At 44.0% G+C, this 20,437-nt stretch overlaps 1 protein-coding gene across 2 annotated transcripts in view; it reads right to left on the bottom strand.

Annotated features, from left to right (window-relative positions):
- Positions 1-20,437, bottom strand: part of Lcmt1 (leucine carboxyl methyltransferase 1) — a 53,068-nt gene that overhangs the window by 16,178 nt on the left and 16,453 nt on the right. The window contains exons 2-6 of one of the 2 annotated variants that reach the window (XM_021167664.1): positions 16,761-16,852; positions 15,860-15,981; positions 11,463-11,539; positions 9,889-9,950; positions 3,265-3,367 (exon numbers count right to left, since the gene is read on the bottom strand). In XM_021167664.1, coding sequence (XP_021023323.1) covers positions 3,265-3,367; positions 9,889-9,950; positions 11,463-11,539; positions 15,860-15,981; positions 16,761-16,852 — 456 coding nt within the window. Of the gene's footprint in view, positions 1-3,264; positions 3,368-5,910; positions 6,545-9,888; positions 9,951-11,462; positions 11,540-15,859; positions 15,982-16,760; positions 16,853-20,437 lie in introns of those variants that run through there. The other variant, XM_029480133.1, reaches the window with a different exon arrangement.

The following is a 20,437-nucleotide window of genomic DNA, read 5'->3' as shown; positions in this document are numbered from 1 at the left end:
AACTAACCAGTACCCCGGAGCTCTTGACTCTAGCTGCATATGTATCAAAAGATGGCCTAGTCGGCCATCACTGGAAAGAGAAGCCCATTGGACACGCAAACTTTATATGCCCCAGTACAGGGGAACGCCAGGGCCAAAAAATGGGAATGGATGGGTAGGGGGGTGGGGGGAGGGTATGGGGGACTTTTGGGATAGCATTGGAAATGTAATTGAGGAAAATACGTAATAAAAAAATGGTTAGAGCCAAATGTAATGGCACACATCCATGATCTAGCACAAGAGAGCCTGGGGTTACATGGGGAAGCCTGGCATCACAAAACAAAAACAAAAATGAAATATAAAACAAAGACCACTTAAAACTATTGGTGGTGGTAGTGGGGGTTCTAGACAGGATGTCTCTACATAGCCCCTGGCTTCCCTGGAACTTACTCTATAGAGCAGGCTGGTCTCAAACTCAGAGATGTGCCTGCCTCTGCCTCCCCAGTGCTGAGATTAAAGCCATGTGCCACCACCACCCAGCTACTTAAAACTATTTTTTTAAAAAAGATTTTATTTATTTATTTATTCTACGTATATGAGGACACTACTGCTCTCTTCAGACACACCAGAAGAGGGTATTGGATCCCATTACAGATGATTGTGAGCCACCATGTGGTTGTTGGGAATTGAACTCAGGATCTCTGGAAGAGCTCTTAACTGCTGAGCCAGCTCTCCAGCCCCTTAAAACTACATTTAAGGTACTCATTAACATTAAAAACATGATTCACATTTAAGGTACTCATTAACATTAAAAACACGATTAACTTTTAAGGTACTCATTAACATTAAAAACAGGATTAACATTTGATTTTTTTTTTTTTAAAGACAAGCTCTCACTTACTGTATGCTATGTAGCCCCAGCTGCCCTCCAACTCATAGTGACTCACCTGCCTCAGCCTCCCAAGTACTGGGATTGCCAGCATGAGCCATGAGGCTCAGTTCAGGATCACTACTTTTCAAAAACAGATGGAAAAGAAAGCACTGAAAAGATAAGGAAGCCACCTGGGAAATCAGCACAGCTCTCAAACTTGTTGTAACACTGCTCTTCACCTTTGGTATTAAGTTCCAAAAGGGAGGCCAATTTCCCCATCGTCAGCTCGCTCACGAGCCGGTAATTCCCTGCTCTGTCCCACCACTGCAGAAGCCACAGGTCCCTAGAGCTGAAGTCAGACTGAGGCGTGGCTTACTCCATAAGTGACCAGTGCACACTTCTTTCTGTTCTCCCACCCTCACACGCATTTCTTCATCAAATCTTCAAATCCATTTGGTGATACAGTATTTATCCCATTTCATAATGTAGAAAAGAACTAAGGACAAATAAATTTTAAAAATGTATTTTAAAGGACCATTGTCAAATAACTAGTTCATTAAAAGGTTGGCACTATGCTCCAGGCGCTATGCTTACAGGATAAGAGGGTACCACAGTAGTCTAGGAGCATCCGATTCCATCCCCTGTGACTCTCTCTAAGCACAAGCCTAAGGAAACCAGTGTCCTTGAATCAATACGTTATATTCAGCCGAAGGAGACTATGCTACATGCTACAATTGGAGATCCATGGAGTGGAAGACCCAGGCATGCCCTCAGACTTCCCCGACTGTGTTCTCTCTCCACTCTGAAACACACGAGAGCCAGCTCATAAAGAAAAGGTTACTTCAGCAGACAGTGTTTGTTAGAGGTTTCCATTCAAGACTGGTAGACCCTGTTGCTTTGAATTCATGCCCAGGCTCCAGGTGGCCAGGAACAAATAGCAGAATAGGGTACATACACTTCATAACCAGGGACAGAGAAAGGGACGACTATGGCTCCAATATCCTTCAGGAACCTGCACCCAATGTAATTCCTACCAAGTTCCCTTCCTAAAGGTCCCACCTCCTCTTAAAGGCACCATGGCCTGGGAACCAACAGTGCTCTCTGAATACTCAGTGAGACAAAGACAAACAAAGACCCCAGGATAGCACTACGTCATCAGAGCCATCTCTTGCATGGGAGTGGACCTACAAGTCCTACTGAGGAGAACAGTGCTGCTAAGTGAAGGTTGAATATGTCAAGAAGAGCTCCAATATGCAAGGACACTAGCTCCCACATTGGGCAGATGAGTTGGAAAGCCACGGAGACTCGGTGTTCCCCGTTCTCCCATCCATCTCCAGAGTTCACCACATTTCATATCCATTCCTACCCTCCTCCCACTTAGGTCCCCTCTGCTCGTTTCTTTAACCTTCCGCAATTGATGTTTTCCCTTGTTTAGTCTTTTAAACAACATTCCCTTCACCACAGCATCCCTTTAAATGTGCTGCTGGGTGCTAACTTCAGATGGTGACTACCCAATGTCATCCTCATCTGTGCAGTCTGACTTTGATTTGGTTCCAAGGCCACACACCACTCCCCTCTTCTCTACAAAGGGCAATCTCAGAAACTTGGCATGGAGGACCCTTCTTTTCACCCGTAAGCCATTTCTGCAATCTAAGTGTGTCCTTCTGAAAGCACAGTGATCCAGAGGTGTGGCTTTATGTACATGGTCTCACAGTGTGAGTGCTATTCTGCAACTTGATTTTTACTTTATCTGGATTTTGAGTTCTCTCCATGTGGACTTGAGTCATGTACTTTCTATTTCATTCATCCAGGTACCTTCTAGCGAGTCTTTCCAATTTCCTGCAGTGAACACCCACCTTCAGCATGAAGTACCTTCTCTGGAAAACACACTCTAAGTGGGACTTCTGCATCACACAGTACAACTCTGCTAGCTACTTCCCACTACTCCTCACCATGGCTTGTAGCCCGTCCACTCCCACTTGGTGAGTCACTGCAGCCTACTCCCTACCACCCACGTCCTCACCAACTTCATACAGTCAGACTGACACATTCCTGCCACTTTGGTCAGAGAATACCAGACTTTATCTGATGGCTATGGTGGTCTGACAGCCCTGTATGATGGGCATACCTTATACATCCTGACGTCCTGTGGCAGTCACTATCTATCTATCTTTGGCCACTTTTCATGAGTGTTGGTCACAGCTCTTTCTTTGCATGTTATTGTTATAGGCTCTCGCACACTTACTTTATTATATTAGGGCCAGAATTTTAAAAAGGAATCACTGGTGAAAAGCATACTTAAGGAAAGGACTGTTTAGAAATCTCAGAAAACTACATAAGTAGCAACGACACAATACAGCATAAAGAGACCTCGCATGAAACACAAACACATAAGGTTAAAAAAAAAATCTCACTGTGTATTCATGTTACATTTCTTTAGTTTCTCTTCCAGCTCAGAAAGGTCTCGGAGATCTGCTCCAATGATGGCATATCTTTTTGAATCCAGCATGTGACTATCTGCAAATGCAAAACATAAAATGCTCATTGCAACACAAGCCAATGACATCACTCTTTTAACGGACATGGCTTTTGTTTTTTAAAGGTTACTTTAAATCTTAAATCTTTTTATGTGTATGAGTGTTATGCCTGTATGTACAGCTGCATATTAATGCATGCCTGGGGTCCCCGAGGCTAGAGGAGTGCATCAGATCCCCTGGAACTGAAGCTGCAGGTGGCTGAGGCTCCATGCGGATGCTGGGAATCAAACCTAGGTCCTCGGGAAGAGTAGCAAGTGCTCTGACTGCAGAGCCATCTCTCTAACCTAGGTATGGCTTTTTCAAAATTAGAGTAACAAGGCTGATGAGAATGACTCAGCAGTTAACAGCACTGACTACATTTCCAAAGTTCCTGAGTTCAAATCCCAGAAACCACATGGTGGCTCACTCAACCATCTGTGATGAGATCTAATACCCTCTTCTGGCATGTCTAAAGACAGCAACAGTGTAATTACATATGATAATAAATAAATCTTAAAAAAAAATTAAAGTAACTTTAATACAAATATTGTGGTGCAATCCTAACACTTGGGGAGGCAGAGTCAGGTGGCTCTCTGTGAATTTAAGGCCAATCTGGTCAACATAGCAAGTTCCAGGACAGCCAGGGCTACAAAAGAAACCCTATCTCAAAAAACCAAACATAATAATAATAGTAGTAGTAATAATAATAATAATGATAATATTGAAACAGAAAAATCTAGGTTCAGTGAAAGTCCCTGCATTACTGCAATGAGGTGGAAAGCAATAGAAGAGGACTCCTTCCTCTTCTGGTCTCCTATGGGCACATGCACACACACACACACACACACACACACACACACACACACACACACACTTGCACACGAATGCACACATAAATCACATGAGAGTGAAAATTAGCCCAAGTTACAACTTCTAACAATGTGGGTTTTTTTTTTTCTTTTATGCTTAAGCTCAAGTAACACACTTCTTTCTCACATGCAGGTACTTAAGAAAATAGGACCACTTAGTACCTATTTTACAAACTGTGTTTCCAACCTAATAACAGTATTGAAGATATCATTCTTTTTGTTTTGATTTGTTTTCTCAAGATGAGGTCTTAATATGTTGCTCAAACTGATTCCTCCAACCTCAGCTTGTCCATCTGGGACTACACACCTGAACCACTATGTCCAGCTGGGACTACACACCTGCACCACTATGTCCAGCTGGGACCACACACCTGCACCACTGTGTCCAACTGGGACCACACACCTGCACCACTATGTCCAACTGGGACTACACACCTGCACCACTATGTTCAGCTGGGACTACACACCTGCACCACTATGTCCAGCTCAGGGCACCATTTTCTATATTGTTTTCCTAGCAAGCCACTAAAAGAAAAACACAATCTCTCACTGCTGAACATATGAGATCACCAAGCAAAACACCTTGTATTTGGCCAATCCCTTACTATGGACACCTGGTATTGCCAAATTTTCTCCATCTGAGACACTGCAATGAACATCCCGATAGTACACTGATGAAATACCTGTCAGTCATTTCTTCAAGGCAGAGGATTGTGAGTGGAATTACGAAGTCAACGACTAGGCCTCCTTAACTACTGATACCCATTGGTGAGTGGCTCTCCAAACACTACACCATCTGTAATGTGTCATGTTTAAAAGAAAGTAGTTTATGTAGCAATACATTTTCAAGATGAGTAAGATCATGAATTTTCAGGCATGCCAGAGGTAAGATGGAATGGTATCTGCAGTGATTCTCAAGCTTCAGGACCCAGAGCCATGATTGTGTAGACCCTGCCACTGCCTCCTACATCTCTAGCATACTCCCAGGGACTCTGATGTTGTCAGTCTGGACACTATACTCATGGAACCATGGATTCGAACACAATGACACTGGCCTTCGAAGATCATCAGTGTAGTCGTGATGCCTCAGTGTGCCCTTACAAACTCTTTCAATTATCCAATGACTGGGATAATCCAATACCCTGGGAGTATGCTAGAGATGTAGGAGACTACAGTGGCAGGGTCTACACAATCGTGGCTCTGGGTCCTGAAGCTGAGAAGCACTGCAGTTTGTTTGTTTTAACAGGGCCTTGCTGTTTAACTCCGACTGGCCTTGCACTCACAGCAATTCTCCCACTGTTTGAGTGCCAAGATGACTGGTGTCTGTCACTGTGCCTGGACCAATTATTTCTCTACCGCAGGCCTTATTTACTATTTCCTCGGTGGTACAGAAAATGTAAGAAGGTGACAAGCAACAGTCATCCTGAGCCACTGCTACTGATTCAAGTTCTGGCTCTAAGACCCCTTACCAACAGGTGCAGAAAGTGGCAGAGTGCCTGCCTGCCTGCCTGCCTGCCATGTATAAAACCTTGTATTCAATCCCCAGGACTAAAGAAAAGCAGCACTATAGCATGGAAGCAGGCCCCCTTATCATCTTTATCGGTTCATTTGGCTGAAGAAAATACATTGAAAAGAAAAAAAAAAAAAACAAAAATAAAAACAAAACAAAACCCACCTTCTGGGAGTCCCTTAGATGTCAGGAAAGCAATAAAGGACAAACAGGGAACTCAGAGTCAGCCCCAGGGCACCACAACACTGTATCAAGAAAATAATATAAAGAATACAAAAGCACTTGTCTGGCTTATAACAGAAACAAACAATCCCCATGTGCCTGTGTGCCTTCTTAAAAGCAATACATTGATAGCAAGCAAGTTTTTAATGAGTTCTTCCCTTTCCAACAAAAACTTGAAGAACACAACAGAATCCTGAGGCATACAGTTCTCTAATATAATGGAAATAATATAATGCAGTGGTGGAAAGGGGCAACCAAGTGGTTTGGGAGAGACTTGTCTTACTAGGACCAGTATCAAACAGCAAACGTGCACAGGGACAGTAGCTGGGAATGCACGCAGTGATCTGAGGCTCTCAGGCCCAGCCTGTAACAAGGAGGCATTCCACACAACAGGCAGGAAGCCCTGGACAACATGACCTTGAGCCTTTGATGTGACAGAATCTGACGACTAGAACAGCATGCACTAGCACCATATACAGTTTCCCTAAGTCCAAGCTGTTCCAGCTGTTTAGATATACAAGGTCCATTTTCTGTCCTCAGAGAGAGCCTCTTTATTGTCACAGGGAGCACAATGGACCTACAGGAGACAAGGGCTCAGAGCAAGTTCCAAGGAAGTTTTATTATTATTCTGAGAAGACAGACACGTTTATGAAATCCAGCCCTGGCTAGGACCCTCAGATTGAGCTGAAAGCCCTGCCTCCTGAAGCCTCCCCAAGGTGATGGAAGGATTTCCCATAACCACAGAGACGCGCTCCTCCCCTCTAGGTTTCCTGGTAAGGAAACGTGGAGGAAGGTTTATAGGTTTTGTGCGATGTTTATTGAGGGCTTTCTGAAATAGCAGACAAATCCAGGTTTGGAAAGCCAATTAACATTGATTTAAAACCTGTATATTGGATAGTGGGGTGCAATCCTGGAATCCTAGCACTTGGAGGTAGAGGCAAGAGGCCTGAGAACTGAAGGACAGCCTCAGTTACATAGTAAGTTTGGGCCAACCTGGACTTCATGAGATTCTGTTGTTGGGGAAAAAAATGATAAATGACACCTGTGTGTTACTACAGGCAGTTCTGTACCCAGCATTCCTTTAGAGGACATGTTGCTAAGAGAACTGACCAAGGAGAAGTTTAACAACTAATACAAAGTAACAACGAAGAGCTGGCTAATACAGAGCCAAATGAGAGACAATTATGCAAATCCTCATTACATAAGCATAGCCATTCTTTAGTACAAGCAGTGGTTCTCAGCCAGAGCAACTTCACTAGAGAGCTTGGAGCAGTATCTAAAGCCTGTCATGACTGAGGGATGTACTGTGGAAGTATCCAAGATGAGCAGGGTCAGACCCTTAAACATCAATAATGAACACGAGACCCTTACATAGAGAGAAGCACAAGAACCCAAGATCTACTACTAAGTAGTAAATTGTTAAAAGCCCCTAAATAACAAATAGTCCCAGCTACTCAGAAGGCTGAGGCAAAAGAATTGCTTGAACCCTGGAATTTGACACCAACCTGGACAACATGGAGAGACCCACCTTAAACAAACCAAATTTTTACGTGGTCCTAAATATTCTGTGATTGAGGAATCACAGCACATTGTGATCTATGCAGATCACAAACTAAAACCCAAAAGCAAAACCTTCTTTGAATGGAAGAATTTCAACCATGGTCACATTTCAACTTGGCCACTGTCAACCTTATAGCTCTGGGTGAGTAACATAACCACATGACTACATTTCTCTTAACCATAAATGTAGACAATGCTGATCTCAAATGATTATATTTAGTATTGAAAATGTTAACCTGATGACCTTGAGGTGCATCGAGGTACCCTGGGTGGCACAGCCAACTCCCAGGGATGAAGCAGAATGTTTTGAGTTTCTGCAGGAAATGGATACTTAACATCAGACAAATAAAAGCAAAACACAGTTTCAACAGCACATCTCTTTGAATTCCTCCAATGTTACCATCCCCTCGGGAAGTTAAGCTCTCATACATAAAAAGCAAACCATGAATGTTGATGTAGACATAGGTGGTACCCAACCTGATTCCAAGGTGAAGTACACAGGTCTCATCAGTAATAGCAGTTAAAGACTGAAACAGTCACACATAACGAAGTGGTGTACATCTGGAATCCTACTACTTGGGAGGCTGAGGTCGAAGGAATCAAACTTTGAGGCAGCCTCGACTGTACAGCATGGCTAAATGTCTAAATGACTAAATACTGCTTGTCCAACTTGTCCATTGCCTTCAACTGACTAATAAATTGTTAAATTAATGCTTAAGTTTGAACCCAATTAATTAGTAAACTGACATGTGGGAGATGTCTTTTGGCCTAGAGTACTGTGGAGTTACTGAGACCTTCAAGGCACTGTTTTAAACAGATAGGGTCAGCCTGACCTAGCACAATACCTGGGGACACACAGGAGGCCTTTAGCAAACACAAGAGCCCAGATAAGAAGTTCTACCCAAATGAACTCAATTAAAGAGACAAGTCATGCTGTGAGCCAAACAGATGGCAGATGCTTTGGGCCACATGGTTTGCAGTGGTTTGTTACAGAGCAAAGGGTAACTGATAGAGGCTGTGGTCATCTGCCTTCTAAAGCTACAGTTCGGGGAAAGACATGAGCAAAGCAGAGGTCTAAAAATAACACTCACACACGTGTGCAGAGTGACTCAATAGTACTGGTATTTTTCAAGTAAGCATTTCAAAAAACACTTATCTGAATTGAACTCATCCAATCCAACCCATTATTCCTTCAATTAAAGACTAATTTATTATTTTTAAAGATTACAAACTGCTCTTTTTAGATAAGAAATTTTCCCAGAACACTTGAGTTTTGTTTTTTATTTTTATTTTGTTTTAAGGTAATAGGGACTCTGTCCCAGGAGGATTTCTTAATCACATGCAAGATTAATTTACCCATCTGCCCATTCATCTGATAATTTGTTGGCACTATGTACAGAGCACTGAGCCAATTCTCAGAATACAAGAATAACCAAGAATGTCGTGTGAACTAGGCATGGCATCGCCTGTGACCCCCAGCACTACGGAGAAGTGGGCAGAAGAAACCCAAGTTCTAGGCTAGCCCAAGCTACCTAGCAGGGTCCTGAAGAAAAAACAAAAACCAGCCGGCAATAAGCTCCTATCATCATGGGGCTCATTCTCCAACAGCAAAGATGAAAACCGAACCCAGCCAAGCAGGGTAACACATGGACAGTGTGTACAATGGGAGGTGGCTCTACATCACACATTTGCACATTGTTGATCAAAGTGATGCAAAGCTCAAGGGTGGTCATGACATCCTAACATGACACCAATTAACCAAGTACATAGATGACTGTTACAGAAAAGTGAATAGCCACAACAGGTCCAGTCGATCTCCACGGGAGACAAAGGCTGGCAGCCATACACACCTCTGTGGAAACTTTAGTAGACGCTAGTAACAGGGAATATAGCCGCACCATTGCAATTGTACACAGAAGGAGGTCTGTTGGGCCTGAAGACTACTGTGTTGATCAACCGAGAAGGCCACCCTCTGAATATGTTCTCTCACCCGTATGCCTATTAAAACCTTGACCTCTGAACACAATGGAAAATGTTGATAGAGATCTACAGACAGACAGACAGACAAAATACCCACCACAATCTGTAAAACTTAGTGCTGAGAGAATGTGTAAGAAACAGTTATAATTGCACAGGGCTCTGGGATATGGCTAAGTAGTAACGGGCATGACAGGCACGTAGAAGATCCTAGGTGACGGCAGGAGCTGAGCAGATTAGTATAAAAGAATGGACTGCATTTACAGTGAGAATGAATATTATAGTGAGAATATTACAGAATGAAGGGGCCCCTGCCTCAGACAACTAAGCGTGTTATGACCTTGACCGTACCCACCGCTCACAGGGCTCACAGGCTATACTTACCCATTTGAAGCGTGTCCTCTGGGTGTAACTCCATGATGGGTCTGAATAAAAGCGGCTTGCTTCTACAGGAAGACGGAAAAAAGGAGAAAAGGGAGTCAGCAAATACACCAGTGAACTTACTGCCAAAATGCAGCCGTCTGTCACTAACTGTGGACACAGGTCCAGGGTGTCTGCGGGGGTCTTTAGATCTGCACAGACATTAATTACCATTACACGTCCCTAACTGGTCATGATGCTGAAGTCATTTCTGATTCTGAAGCACTTTTGTTTCAGACTTCTGGATGAGGGAATTTTGGTATACTGCTAATGTCAGCACAAGGGCCACTTCAGAAATCTTTCACTTGACCTGCATTTGGCCCTTCGTGCACAGTAGCAGTTCTATCCACACAGGCAGCAGGTTAGGATAGTCATTCTGTCATCTGTCATTCAAATCACACACTGATCCTGAAATAATTCAATTTAAAAATAACTAAAAGACTAACACAAAGTTTCTAAGTGTTCCAGGATTTTCCAGCTACCTCCAATTTCTTGCTTGCTCTTAAACAAAATTGTACCTTATGATCCTGGCTGTTTTTTGTCATAGAGGTACAAAGAACTGACTCTTAAAGCCAACCCAGCAAATGAAAAACAGTCAGAAACTAGAGACCTGCATGGCTATGCGTGGCTATGCACAGGTAAAACCTGTTTTTCTTTCCAGGAAACCACTTTGAGCTTCAGTTTTACCCAGGGCCGTTCACTCCTAGGTCAGCCAGGGTAATAATGAGCTCAGCAGAACCACACAGTTCTGAGTCCCTGTTCACCATCTGAAATGCCTACTTAATATAAAATGTATTTAATATTTAGAAAAACTGCAAAACTCATTGTGGACCACAGAAAAGGCTGAAAAACGCTCCCCATGTGTAAGGATGCAGCAGCAAAACTGAAAGTTTTCATGTCTAGGGGATTTTACAACATAATAGTAAGGCTTTTATTTAAATATCTACTTATAGTGGGGCAGAAGTATTAAAACAAAAACAAACAAACAAACAAACAAACTCTTAAATCCTGACAGAGGGCTTTCAAAGCAGGGTTTTGATCTCAGTTCTAGCCAGGTGACCCTGAGTGAGTCAACTTGTCTGAGCAGAAGACTCCTCTCCAGAAGAGGGCTCTGGGGACTCAGCTCCCGAGTCCATGAGGACTGGGCCAGCCAAGAAAATATGAGACAGCAAGAGGCAGAGAAAAGCGCACCAGCCACAGCTCTGCAAGCCCTGAGAGGAGCCCTCGCCGCGCTTCACATACTCAGAGCAAAGGGAAATCACTGTGTTAATTCAGGGCCCCATGATAAAGCAGTAATCACCAAGAATTTTCAGAGTTTTCAGCTATGCTCTGCATAGGTCGATTTTTAGCATTCAGAGAAGTTAGACTAATGAATAAGGAGGGCCGTGCAGAGGATGCACTGACTGTTAAAGACTGCACTCATGCTGGACTCATGGTCCCAGAGCAAGAAAGGAAACAGAAAGGCAGCATTCTCTTCTGACACACCAAGAGCTGAGTCTCCAACTGGCATCCTGTTCCTCCAACAAAGCCACACTTACTTGATGGTGAGCAGCTTTCTTGTGACTATCATTGGAAAGTCGACTTCAAAATATTTATTTGGGAGAAGACCTTCATCCTGGAGAAAAACACACAGAATCATTCCTTAGCTCACAGACACTATATGCAGCAAGCACTAAGCACTTACCAAACTGCAATAGGGGTACTTAGGGATTTTAGGTCAGGAGGCTCATATGGTCAGAAATCTTCTAGTTTATTTTTATTTGTGTGTACGAATGTCTGCTGAGCCTGTGTGTATGTCTGCACAACATGTCTGTACCTGCTGCCCTCATCGGTCATGAAATCCTGTGGAATTAAAGATGGTTGTAAACTGCCATGTGGGTGCTGAGACTTGAACTTGTGTCCTCTGCAAGAACAAGTGCTCTTAATTGATAAGTGTACTGGCTAGTTTTGTGTCAACTTGACACAGCTGGAGTTATGACAGAGAAAGGAGCTTCAGTTGAGGAAATGCCTCCATGAAATCCAACTGTAAGGCATTTTCTCAATTAGTGATCAAGGGGGAAAGGCCCCTTGTGGGTGGGACCATCTCTGGGCTGGTAGTCTTGGTTCTATAAGAGAGCAGGCTGAGCAAGCCAGGGGGAGGCAAGCCAGTAAAGAACATCCCTCCATGGCCTCTGCATCAGCTCCTGCTTCCTGACCTGTTTGAGTTCCAGTCCTGACTTCCTTGGTGATAAACAGCAGTATGGAATTGTAAGCTGAATAAACCCTTTCCTCCCCAACTTGCTTCTTGGTCCTGATGTTTGTGCAGGAATAGAAATCCTGACTAAGACAATAAGCCATCTCTTCACCCTCAAAGGCATTTTTCAAATTTCTATGGTCTCAATAAGAATGTACCTGACGGGAGCAAGAATGAATACAGAGGCTGGGAAACAGCTCTGTTAGTGAAGTGCTTGTCTTAGGAGTGTGAGAATCTGAGTGTAATTCTAAAACTCAAGTAAAACTGCCAAGCATGGTGGTGTGAGTTTGTAATCCCAGGGCCCAGGAGACAGAGAGGAGGATCACTGGGGCTCTTTGGCCAGTTAGTCTAGCCTACTTGTTGGGCTCTAAGCCAATGAGAAACTCCGTCTCAAAGGAGCTGGATAATGCTCCTAAGGACCACACCCATGGTTGTCCTTTGGCCTCCATGTGTGTTTGAATACACATGTATATACATATACATATACATATACAAATACATATACATATACACACATATGTGTGTGTGTTTGTATGCACATATACATGTATCACTGCCACCCTGACTGATACACACACACACACACACACACACAAAACACATGCATTAGCAAAAGAATAGAAGCAGGAAAAACTAAGAGGTTTTGTATCTATCCAGGTAAGATCTGTAGAGCTTGAAGTGGGATAGTGGGGAGGAGCTGAGAGTTGTCTAAACACAGCACATACAGTGCCCAGGGTTTTAGGATCATTTTCTTGCTGTTAAAAGAAAGTCTGGTGAAGAGTGGCACTTGAGTCCCAGCTCAACCATTTATCTGAATGGGCCAAGAGGTCATCTCTTAAAAAGTGATAAAGAGCTGGAGAGATTCCAGGCATATATGTGGTGCACAGACACACATGTAGGCAAAGCGCCCATACAAATACATTTTAAACAATTTTAAGCAAAGATTCTGCTAACTCTCATGTGGTTGAAATGAGTTAATCCATGAAGAGCAAACTCTGAGAAGGGCCTGACTGTACCAAATTCTATGTCTATGCCTTTATTATTTATAAACACAGGCAGAAAGATGTGGGATCCGACATTAATTTCTCACTATGAACTACAGTAACAGGTGTGAAAATGTAGAGAGAAACATAAGACATGTGTGCACACCACACAACTCCACTCCTTTCTTCTGTGTTTCCTAGCATGGTGGGAGACTAGACCCCTCCCACTACTATTCGTCCTCACCTTTCTCCATCCAAATGGTGCTCCAATCATTCACTCACTCAACCCTGCTGACTGTTCTCAGATCTGTCCATTCCTCTTCAGCTGTGCCCTCTCACCCTGACTATAACAACACGGCTTCCTGGTCTTTCTACTGCACACTACACTACCTCCACAGCTCTTCATGCTGAGATTCAAGGGGAGCAAGGCCCATCCAGCCTTTCTCCTTCGTGCCTGTGCCATCCCCTGCCACCTACACTTATATTCCAGAAGAACAGACCTGTCTGCATACCTAAAAGGACGTGCAAGAGACCAGACATCCTGAATCTGGTGATGCCTTCTCGGGTGCCAGATGCAGTAAGGGAGAGGAGACTCCAGGACAGGGGATCCCTTCTTTCTGCCTTGAGCAACCGCAAACATGAGAACCAATCATGGAGACAGTTATAAGAGATAAAGACCAGGTGTGGAGGTATAAATGAGTCTGAGGGGCCAAACACAGCAAAGACAACCTCGTGGGGACAGAGCCACCACAACTGTATGCTCACAGAAAGTAATCCCTCTAACTAACATGGAGATAGGTGCAGCTCAGTAGTAGAGCACTTGCCTAACATGCAAGAAGCTCTGGGTTCCACCCTTAGTATCACAAAAACAAAACAAGAGCCCTCTACTCAAAGGACACACACGTTACAGGCCATCCGCAACTCTAACAGACAGCAACAATGGAAGCCCACGCATGCGGCCAGTCAGCTGTCTGTCCTCTCCCGCAGGATGCTGGCCTCTTTCAAGGGCTAGTCCAGGCACTTCCTCTCCTGAGCTGTCCAGCTTCCTTCCCAGTTGGGGGGAAATGACTATGGCATGTCATGCTTCACTCACTGAGGTTCTGACTCTCTGGACCATCAGCACTGCAAGCCTAAAGAGCTCCCAGCTAATGAGCTGGCACATAGGCCCCCTGAGTCAGGCTTAAACAGGGGCAGCCTGGTATGCACAGAAGCCACCATGGCTGACCAGTTCACACACTGCCAAGTCAATGCCTCTTCCTTCTACAGGGCTCAAGAGACATCAAGAAGCTGAGGTACTGCAAAGGGCTTCTTCACCTTTCAACCCATACTCCTTCTATCACAGGCCCAGCTTTCCTGTCTCGGTGAAACCCCAGCTATACAAAGGGTCTTGCTCCCGAGATCACACAGAAGGAACAGAAAGCCCATAGTAATGGCTTCAGTTCTGCAGATACAGAAACAGATCTCAGAAGACACTTGTCCCAGCCCCTCTTGCTTCATCTGTGAAACCCTCATAGACTCATGCTGATGTCTGTCACATAAAAGTCCTCACAAATGCTAGTCATCTTATCCTAGAGAATGTGAAGGTTCCTCAGGTAAAACAAAAGCTGGGAGCTCCGATGACCAAAGTCCTTATCAGGTAAACAGATTAGGGACCCAAAGATCTAAGCAGGTTGGATTATGTACATACATTCCTATCTCTCTTATTCTACACTTTCAAACAGTCTGGGGGAATGTACATACCCATTACTGCACATGGCTGACCTCACAGAGAAGTCAAGAAATCTGCACAAACTTACAAAGAGAACATGTAACATAGAGGACACGAAACAGTAAAAACCAAGCCACGGAGTCAAGGCAGAACACCAGCAGAATCCTATTTCCCCTCGTGAGCACCACCAGACCTGCCTCTCTGCCCCTAACAGGGCAGCCACAGACCCAGCGAGAACAACTACAACAGGCTTTATGTCACATCCTGTTCATCTCACACATCTCTGAATCTTACCCAGAATGACACTACGTGGTCAACTGATCTGAGTTCCTATCAAAATTAAACAATTCATAGATTTGTTCTCAGTGATTGTAGTAGAAAATTCCCCTTCCTAACATTTATCAACACATATAGAAGAAAATATATGAATTTTTAGTAGAATTTTTAGTGTAATGTAATTTGAAAAACACTCTATCTGGTCCCTGTTGAACAACACAAAGGGTTGAACGTGTGCAGAGGTAATGGCAGGAGGCGTCTAAGCAGGTGGAACTGGATGAGAAAATCTGCCACTGAATTTTTTAATGTTTTTTGTTTATTTTACTTATATGCATGTGTATATATCCAAGAGTGTGCATGCATGATCTCTTTAGTATGTGCATATATGTGGAGTCAGAGGACCACCTCAAGGGCCATTTCTCTCAGGTACATTCTACTTTTTACTTGAAGCAGGACATCCCATAAGCTTGGAAAGCCCCCAAGTAGTGCAGGCTAGCTGGCCCAAGGCTTCCAGGGACCCGCCTGTCTCTGCCCCCAGCTCACCAGTGCTGGGATCACAGGAGCAAACTACTAGGCCCAGTTTATTCCTATGGATCCTGGGGGCAGAACTCAGGTCTCTGTGCTTTACCAGCTGAGACAGTCCCCTCTTTAAATATATTTTAAAAATTTTAAACTAGGTAATCATCATCAAAAAAATTAAGCTGGAGCAACTGTAGGAGGAGAGCCTTTAATTACCTTTAATTTCCAGAAGGTGGTGTCCATCCCAGCCCCAAGGTTGAGAATTTGGCAATGGCATTCTGTCTTCCGGAGAAAAGCTTTAATAAGCTGACTGACACCATGAACTCGGGCAAAATATCCTTGAAGAGAGTTCCAGAGAAACAAGCTGTCACTCAGGGATGGCCTTCCCTCAGGACCCTTGCCATTCAAATCTCTCAGCATTGCTCACAGAGACTATCTGCAAAGATCCACCTTTCGAGGCCAAGAGCCCCCTACATTACCCACAGATGAATTAAGATAACATGGTCAGTTTTCACTGGGGCAAAAAGTAAGCCATGTTGCTGCCTTGACGAAATTACTTAAAAGCCTAACAGTTGTTACTAAACACTATAAACGGCACGAGAGTTTACCCTCATGCAGGCAGATAGCGAACGGCTAAAGATGCATGGTATTTTTGTTCCGTTTGGTGTTTTGGTTCTTTTGAGACGAGGTATTATTGTGTGGCCCAGATGGATTTAAAAATCACCATTTTCCTGCTTGAACCTTCAGAGTACTGGAAATAGAAGCATGCCCCACCATACTTTGCTTATAAAGAGGTTTTATTTGCGAGTGTGTGTTTACACACCTTTCAGTGCTAGGGACTGAACCCTTTGTACATGCTAAGCAAGCACTCTATGACTGAGTCACATCTGCAGCCATTAATAGGGTCTTATATAAATGGGAGAATTAGACAACAAAGTTTCAGCAATATCATTTTTATGATCGAACATTTTATAGTGTGCCATATTGGTGAGGAAGCTGGGAACTAGGCCCTTTCCTGTTCTTTGTAAAGAGCACACCCTGGAAGGCTCTCTAAGAATTAATCTGTAAACCTTCAGGGCCATGGGTTGAGATGGCAGGGAGGCAGGTAGCCACTTACCTCTGTTAATTTCGGGGGCCTTCCTCTCTTTAGACTGCCTTACAAGATGCTCGATGTACGGATCATGCCAGTAGCCAATGCTCACCGCAAACCTGGAAAAGTAGAAAAGGCAGGGAGTGAGCATGGAGTTTTCAGCCCTCGGGGCCACTGTCCAGTTCTTAACAACCAGAAAGGGTCTGGAAGAAACCAACGATTTCAAAGGCCGATATACACACATGGACTGCCTAACAGCCCTCTAAGACCCATCTAACATGGCCACACTCACGTGACACCACCCCACACACCTCTCATCACCTCTCATTTCCTCCCCAGGACCCTAAAGAAGCCAGCCTCAGCTCCCCCTCACAGGACCTGTGAGCATCTGTTCACTACGTAAACACTCAGGCCACGCACCTGGAGATTTTATCGAGTGTAACACAAAGTTTCCTAACTGCTATCCCAAACCCCACACTCCTTAATAACCAAGTCAAGACTTAAGGGTGCGTGCAGTACATCTCCAAGCTAGTTTAAGCTCCTAGAAGCAGACATTCCATCTTTTCTTTATATCTACCAATAAGACTTCTTTTTCTTATTTGGTTTTGATTTTGAGACAAGGTCTCACTTCATATCCTGGCTGGTCTCAGCACCTGAATTCGCCCTGCCCCACCCTCCCAAGGGCTGAGGTTACAGATGTGTGCTACCACTCTAAGTAACAAGGTTGACTCTACTTGCTATTGTGTACAAGCTTGTCTCTCACTGATGCCTGCACATGTGTGGATACCATGAGAAAGCTAAACAGTGCCTATAGCTCAGAGGTAGACCCAGTCAGGGTGGCACACACCTTTAATGCCAGCATTTGGGAGGGAAGGCAGATGGACCTCTGAGGACTCGAGGCCAACCTGATCTATAGAGTGAGCCAGGGCTATGTAGTGAAATCCTGTACCCGAAAGCCAAACATAAAACAAAGCAACACAGCTCAGCGGAAACATTCTTACCTAAGGTACTACATTCAATCCCAATACCACAAAATAAATAAAAACAAAACAAAAAAAAATTATAATAGTATAGTTTTCAATGATATGTGACTTGCTACTATCAAATTTAATTTGAACAGTGTGCAAATCTTCATTTTTTTAAATATAAAAAAAGAGCTCAAAATAGAAAATATCATGTATTACAAATAGGAAGCATGAAGAAGTTTGGGAATTTGTGTTGAGTTAGAGTCCTCGCTGTAGAGATCTGAGTTTTCAGGAAATTGTGCAGTGCCATCTAGTGGCAAAGGCGTATCTTCAGCTGAAGAACAGTTCTTTCCAATCCTTAGAGGGAAGGGGGAGGAAGGGAGTGTTCTCAACAGAGTTGCTAACCTCAGGTCCTCACCATTTGACAGGAGCCAGCTCAACCCCAGTAGGGGAGGAAGGAAAAGAAGACTACTTGAAGGAAGATGAGCATCAGAATCTGGGGTTCACAGCCATCCATTTGGGATTAACTAAGCAAACTGGTACACCAACACAAAGAAATGCCAACTGGTCTCCAGTGCCCAGAATCCATGACTTGGGGTAGGTCTTTTTAAAGAAAACAAAATGCCACTCTACTCTCTGAAGTTTCTTTCATCTGACTTGAACAAGAAGGCATCAAACAACAGTTTCAAACAGCAATTCAGGTCTACGTTCTATAGCCCTGGGTGTGGGGGGTTGGGAGGGCAACTGCCCAGCCTTGCCAACAAATGCCTACTGTATCTAACTGTACAGGTGACAGCAACCCTTACTGACAGACTCCATGACACACACACAAAGGATACACGGTATCTGACTCCACAGGAGAAAAATACGTGTCACAGAATTGAACGGTTGCCTTCCCCACGAGAGACACCTAAGCCTGACTATCAGGTAAACCTAAAAGGCAAGGAGTCACCCAGGAGAAATACCAGAAGCCCGTTCCTTACAAAGCACTTATAGTATCACAAAATAAAGAACTCTCAAAAATTAGGAAGAAATTCCTAGAGGTAAAAATGGATGAAAACACAGATTTGGGGGACAATTCACAAAAGAAATAAAAACTAACTAATAAACATAAAAACTCGGCCTTAATAACAATTCTTAAAGGCGAAAGAAAAGCTCAAATAAAGCACCATTTTTCTTGTCAAACTGGCACCAAATCTACTTCTGAGCAGAGCTTGGATTGGAGGACGAGGAAACAGTGCTCAAGCACGGCTGCCAGGTGGTGGCAGGCACAGCAGTGCCACAGGTGCGGCGCCAACAGGAATATAAAGCATGGGATACGTGCATACGCGACGAGCTGACAGTCCCACGTCATCCTAATAACCATGAATGGGTACAAAGACAATTCCATGTGCAAGATGTCCCAACTTTGTTAGGAACTAATCCACAGGTACCCAAGATGCCCCAATAGATACCAATCGCTTGAAATGCTATTAGCAGCAGTTAATACCACCACACCACCCATGATGCTAAGCATCAACTCTGCTTGCTGGTTCTACTATGCTTCTCTCTCTCTCTCTCTCTCTCTCTCTCTCTCTCTCTCTCTCTCTCTCTCTCAATCTGTGTGTGTGTGTGTGTGTGTGTGTGTAGATATGTACATAACACATAGATTTGATTGCAAAGACTGTTCTCAGTACCAAGCTTCCAGCCTGGGTGTGAACTGCTTGTAGTCTCCAAAGCCTCTTACTGCCTCCAATTGTAATTTTATTGCTGCCCTTTCACGTCTTTCAGTTTCCCTTTTACTGTCCATGGCCTGAGCGTTTCTTCTTGCTTTATGAATGGAAAGCAGAAGCAGCCTCTTCCGGGTCACAGGCCGCCCCTAACTAAGCATTTACTGAGGTCTGAGTGGATCTGCTGACCTAACTTGTTGAAGCACGCAAGAAACCCACCCCAAATGTGGGAGACGCCACGCCTCTGGCTGGGGGCCTGGACAGAATTAGAGGAGGGAAAGGAAGAGCTATGTGAGCACCTGTGTTCCCCTCTCTGCTTCCTGGTCTGCCAGGGCCAGAGCATTTCTCCTCCATCACAGGCTCCTGCCACCAGGACGTTTCTGCTCAGGCTTCTGGAGCAAAGAAATGATGGCCTGAATGTACCCTCCCAACACTGGGAGCCGCCCTTACGTTATCTACACTAGGCAATCTGGTCACAGCAATGGAAAAGGAGTCCGTGCACTGTTGAAAGCAGTCACTGAACACCGAGAAATGGTACCAACACTCAGAGCAGGGTGCAACAAGAGCTCACCCAGAAAGGTCCCTTGGTCCAATGTCTCCAACTTACCAAACCATGAGTCAGTACTCATGGATGCTATGACAGTCTATCTCCATTGTCAATTTGATCGGATCAACACTGAAGCAACTCTCTCTGTAAGGGAGTTTCTAGCCTGGGTTAACTGATGCGTAGGCAGCACAAGTCTGTGGCTGGAATTTTAAACTGGATAAAAAGCACCAGTGTCCATCTCTCTGCTGCCCGCCTGGCTCCTGTCCTGATGGACTCATTTCCCTCTATGCCACTGTTCACTGCACTTTTACAGTAAGCTTTATAACTAAGGTTAGTGTGAGATACCAAGCACTGTAAGCTTTCCAATTTTGACCTTTTCAAAACACTTTGAATCTTTTTTTCCCTTTATATTTCCATATATATTTCAGAATGAACCTGTTATTTCTTCAAAAAAAAAAAAAAAAAAAAAAAAAAAAAAAAAAA

This window comes from Mus caroli, chromosome 7 (genome assembly GCF_900094665.2).
Source record: "Mus caroli chromosome 7, CAROLI_EIJ_v1.1, whole genome shotgun sequence".
Classification (NCBI taxonomy): Eukaryota; Metazoa; Chordata; class Mammalia; order Rodentia; family Muridae; genus Mus; species Mus caroli.
The sequence above is the reverse complement of the archived record's forward strand: the minus strand, read 5'-3'. Positions and strand labels throughout refer to the sequence as shown.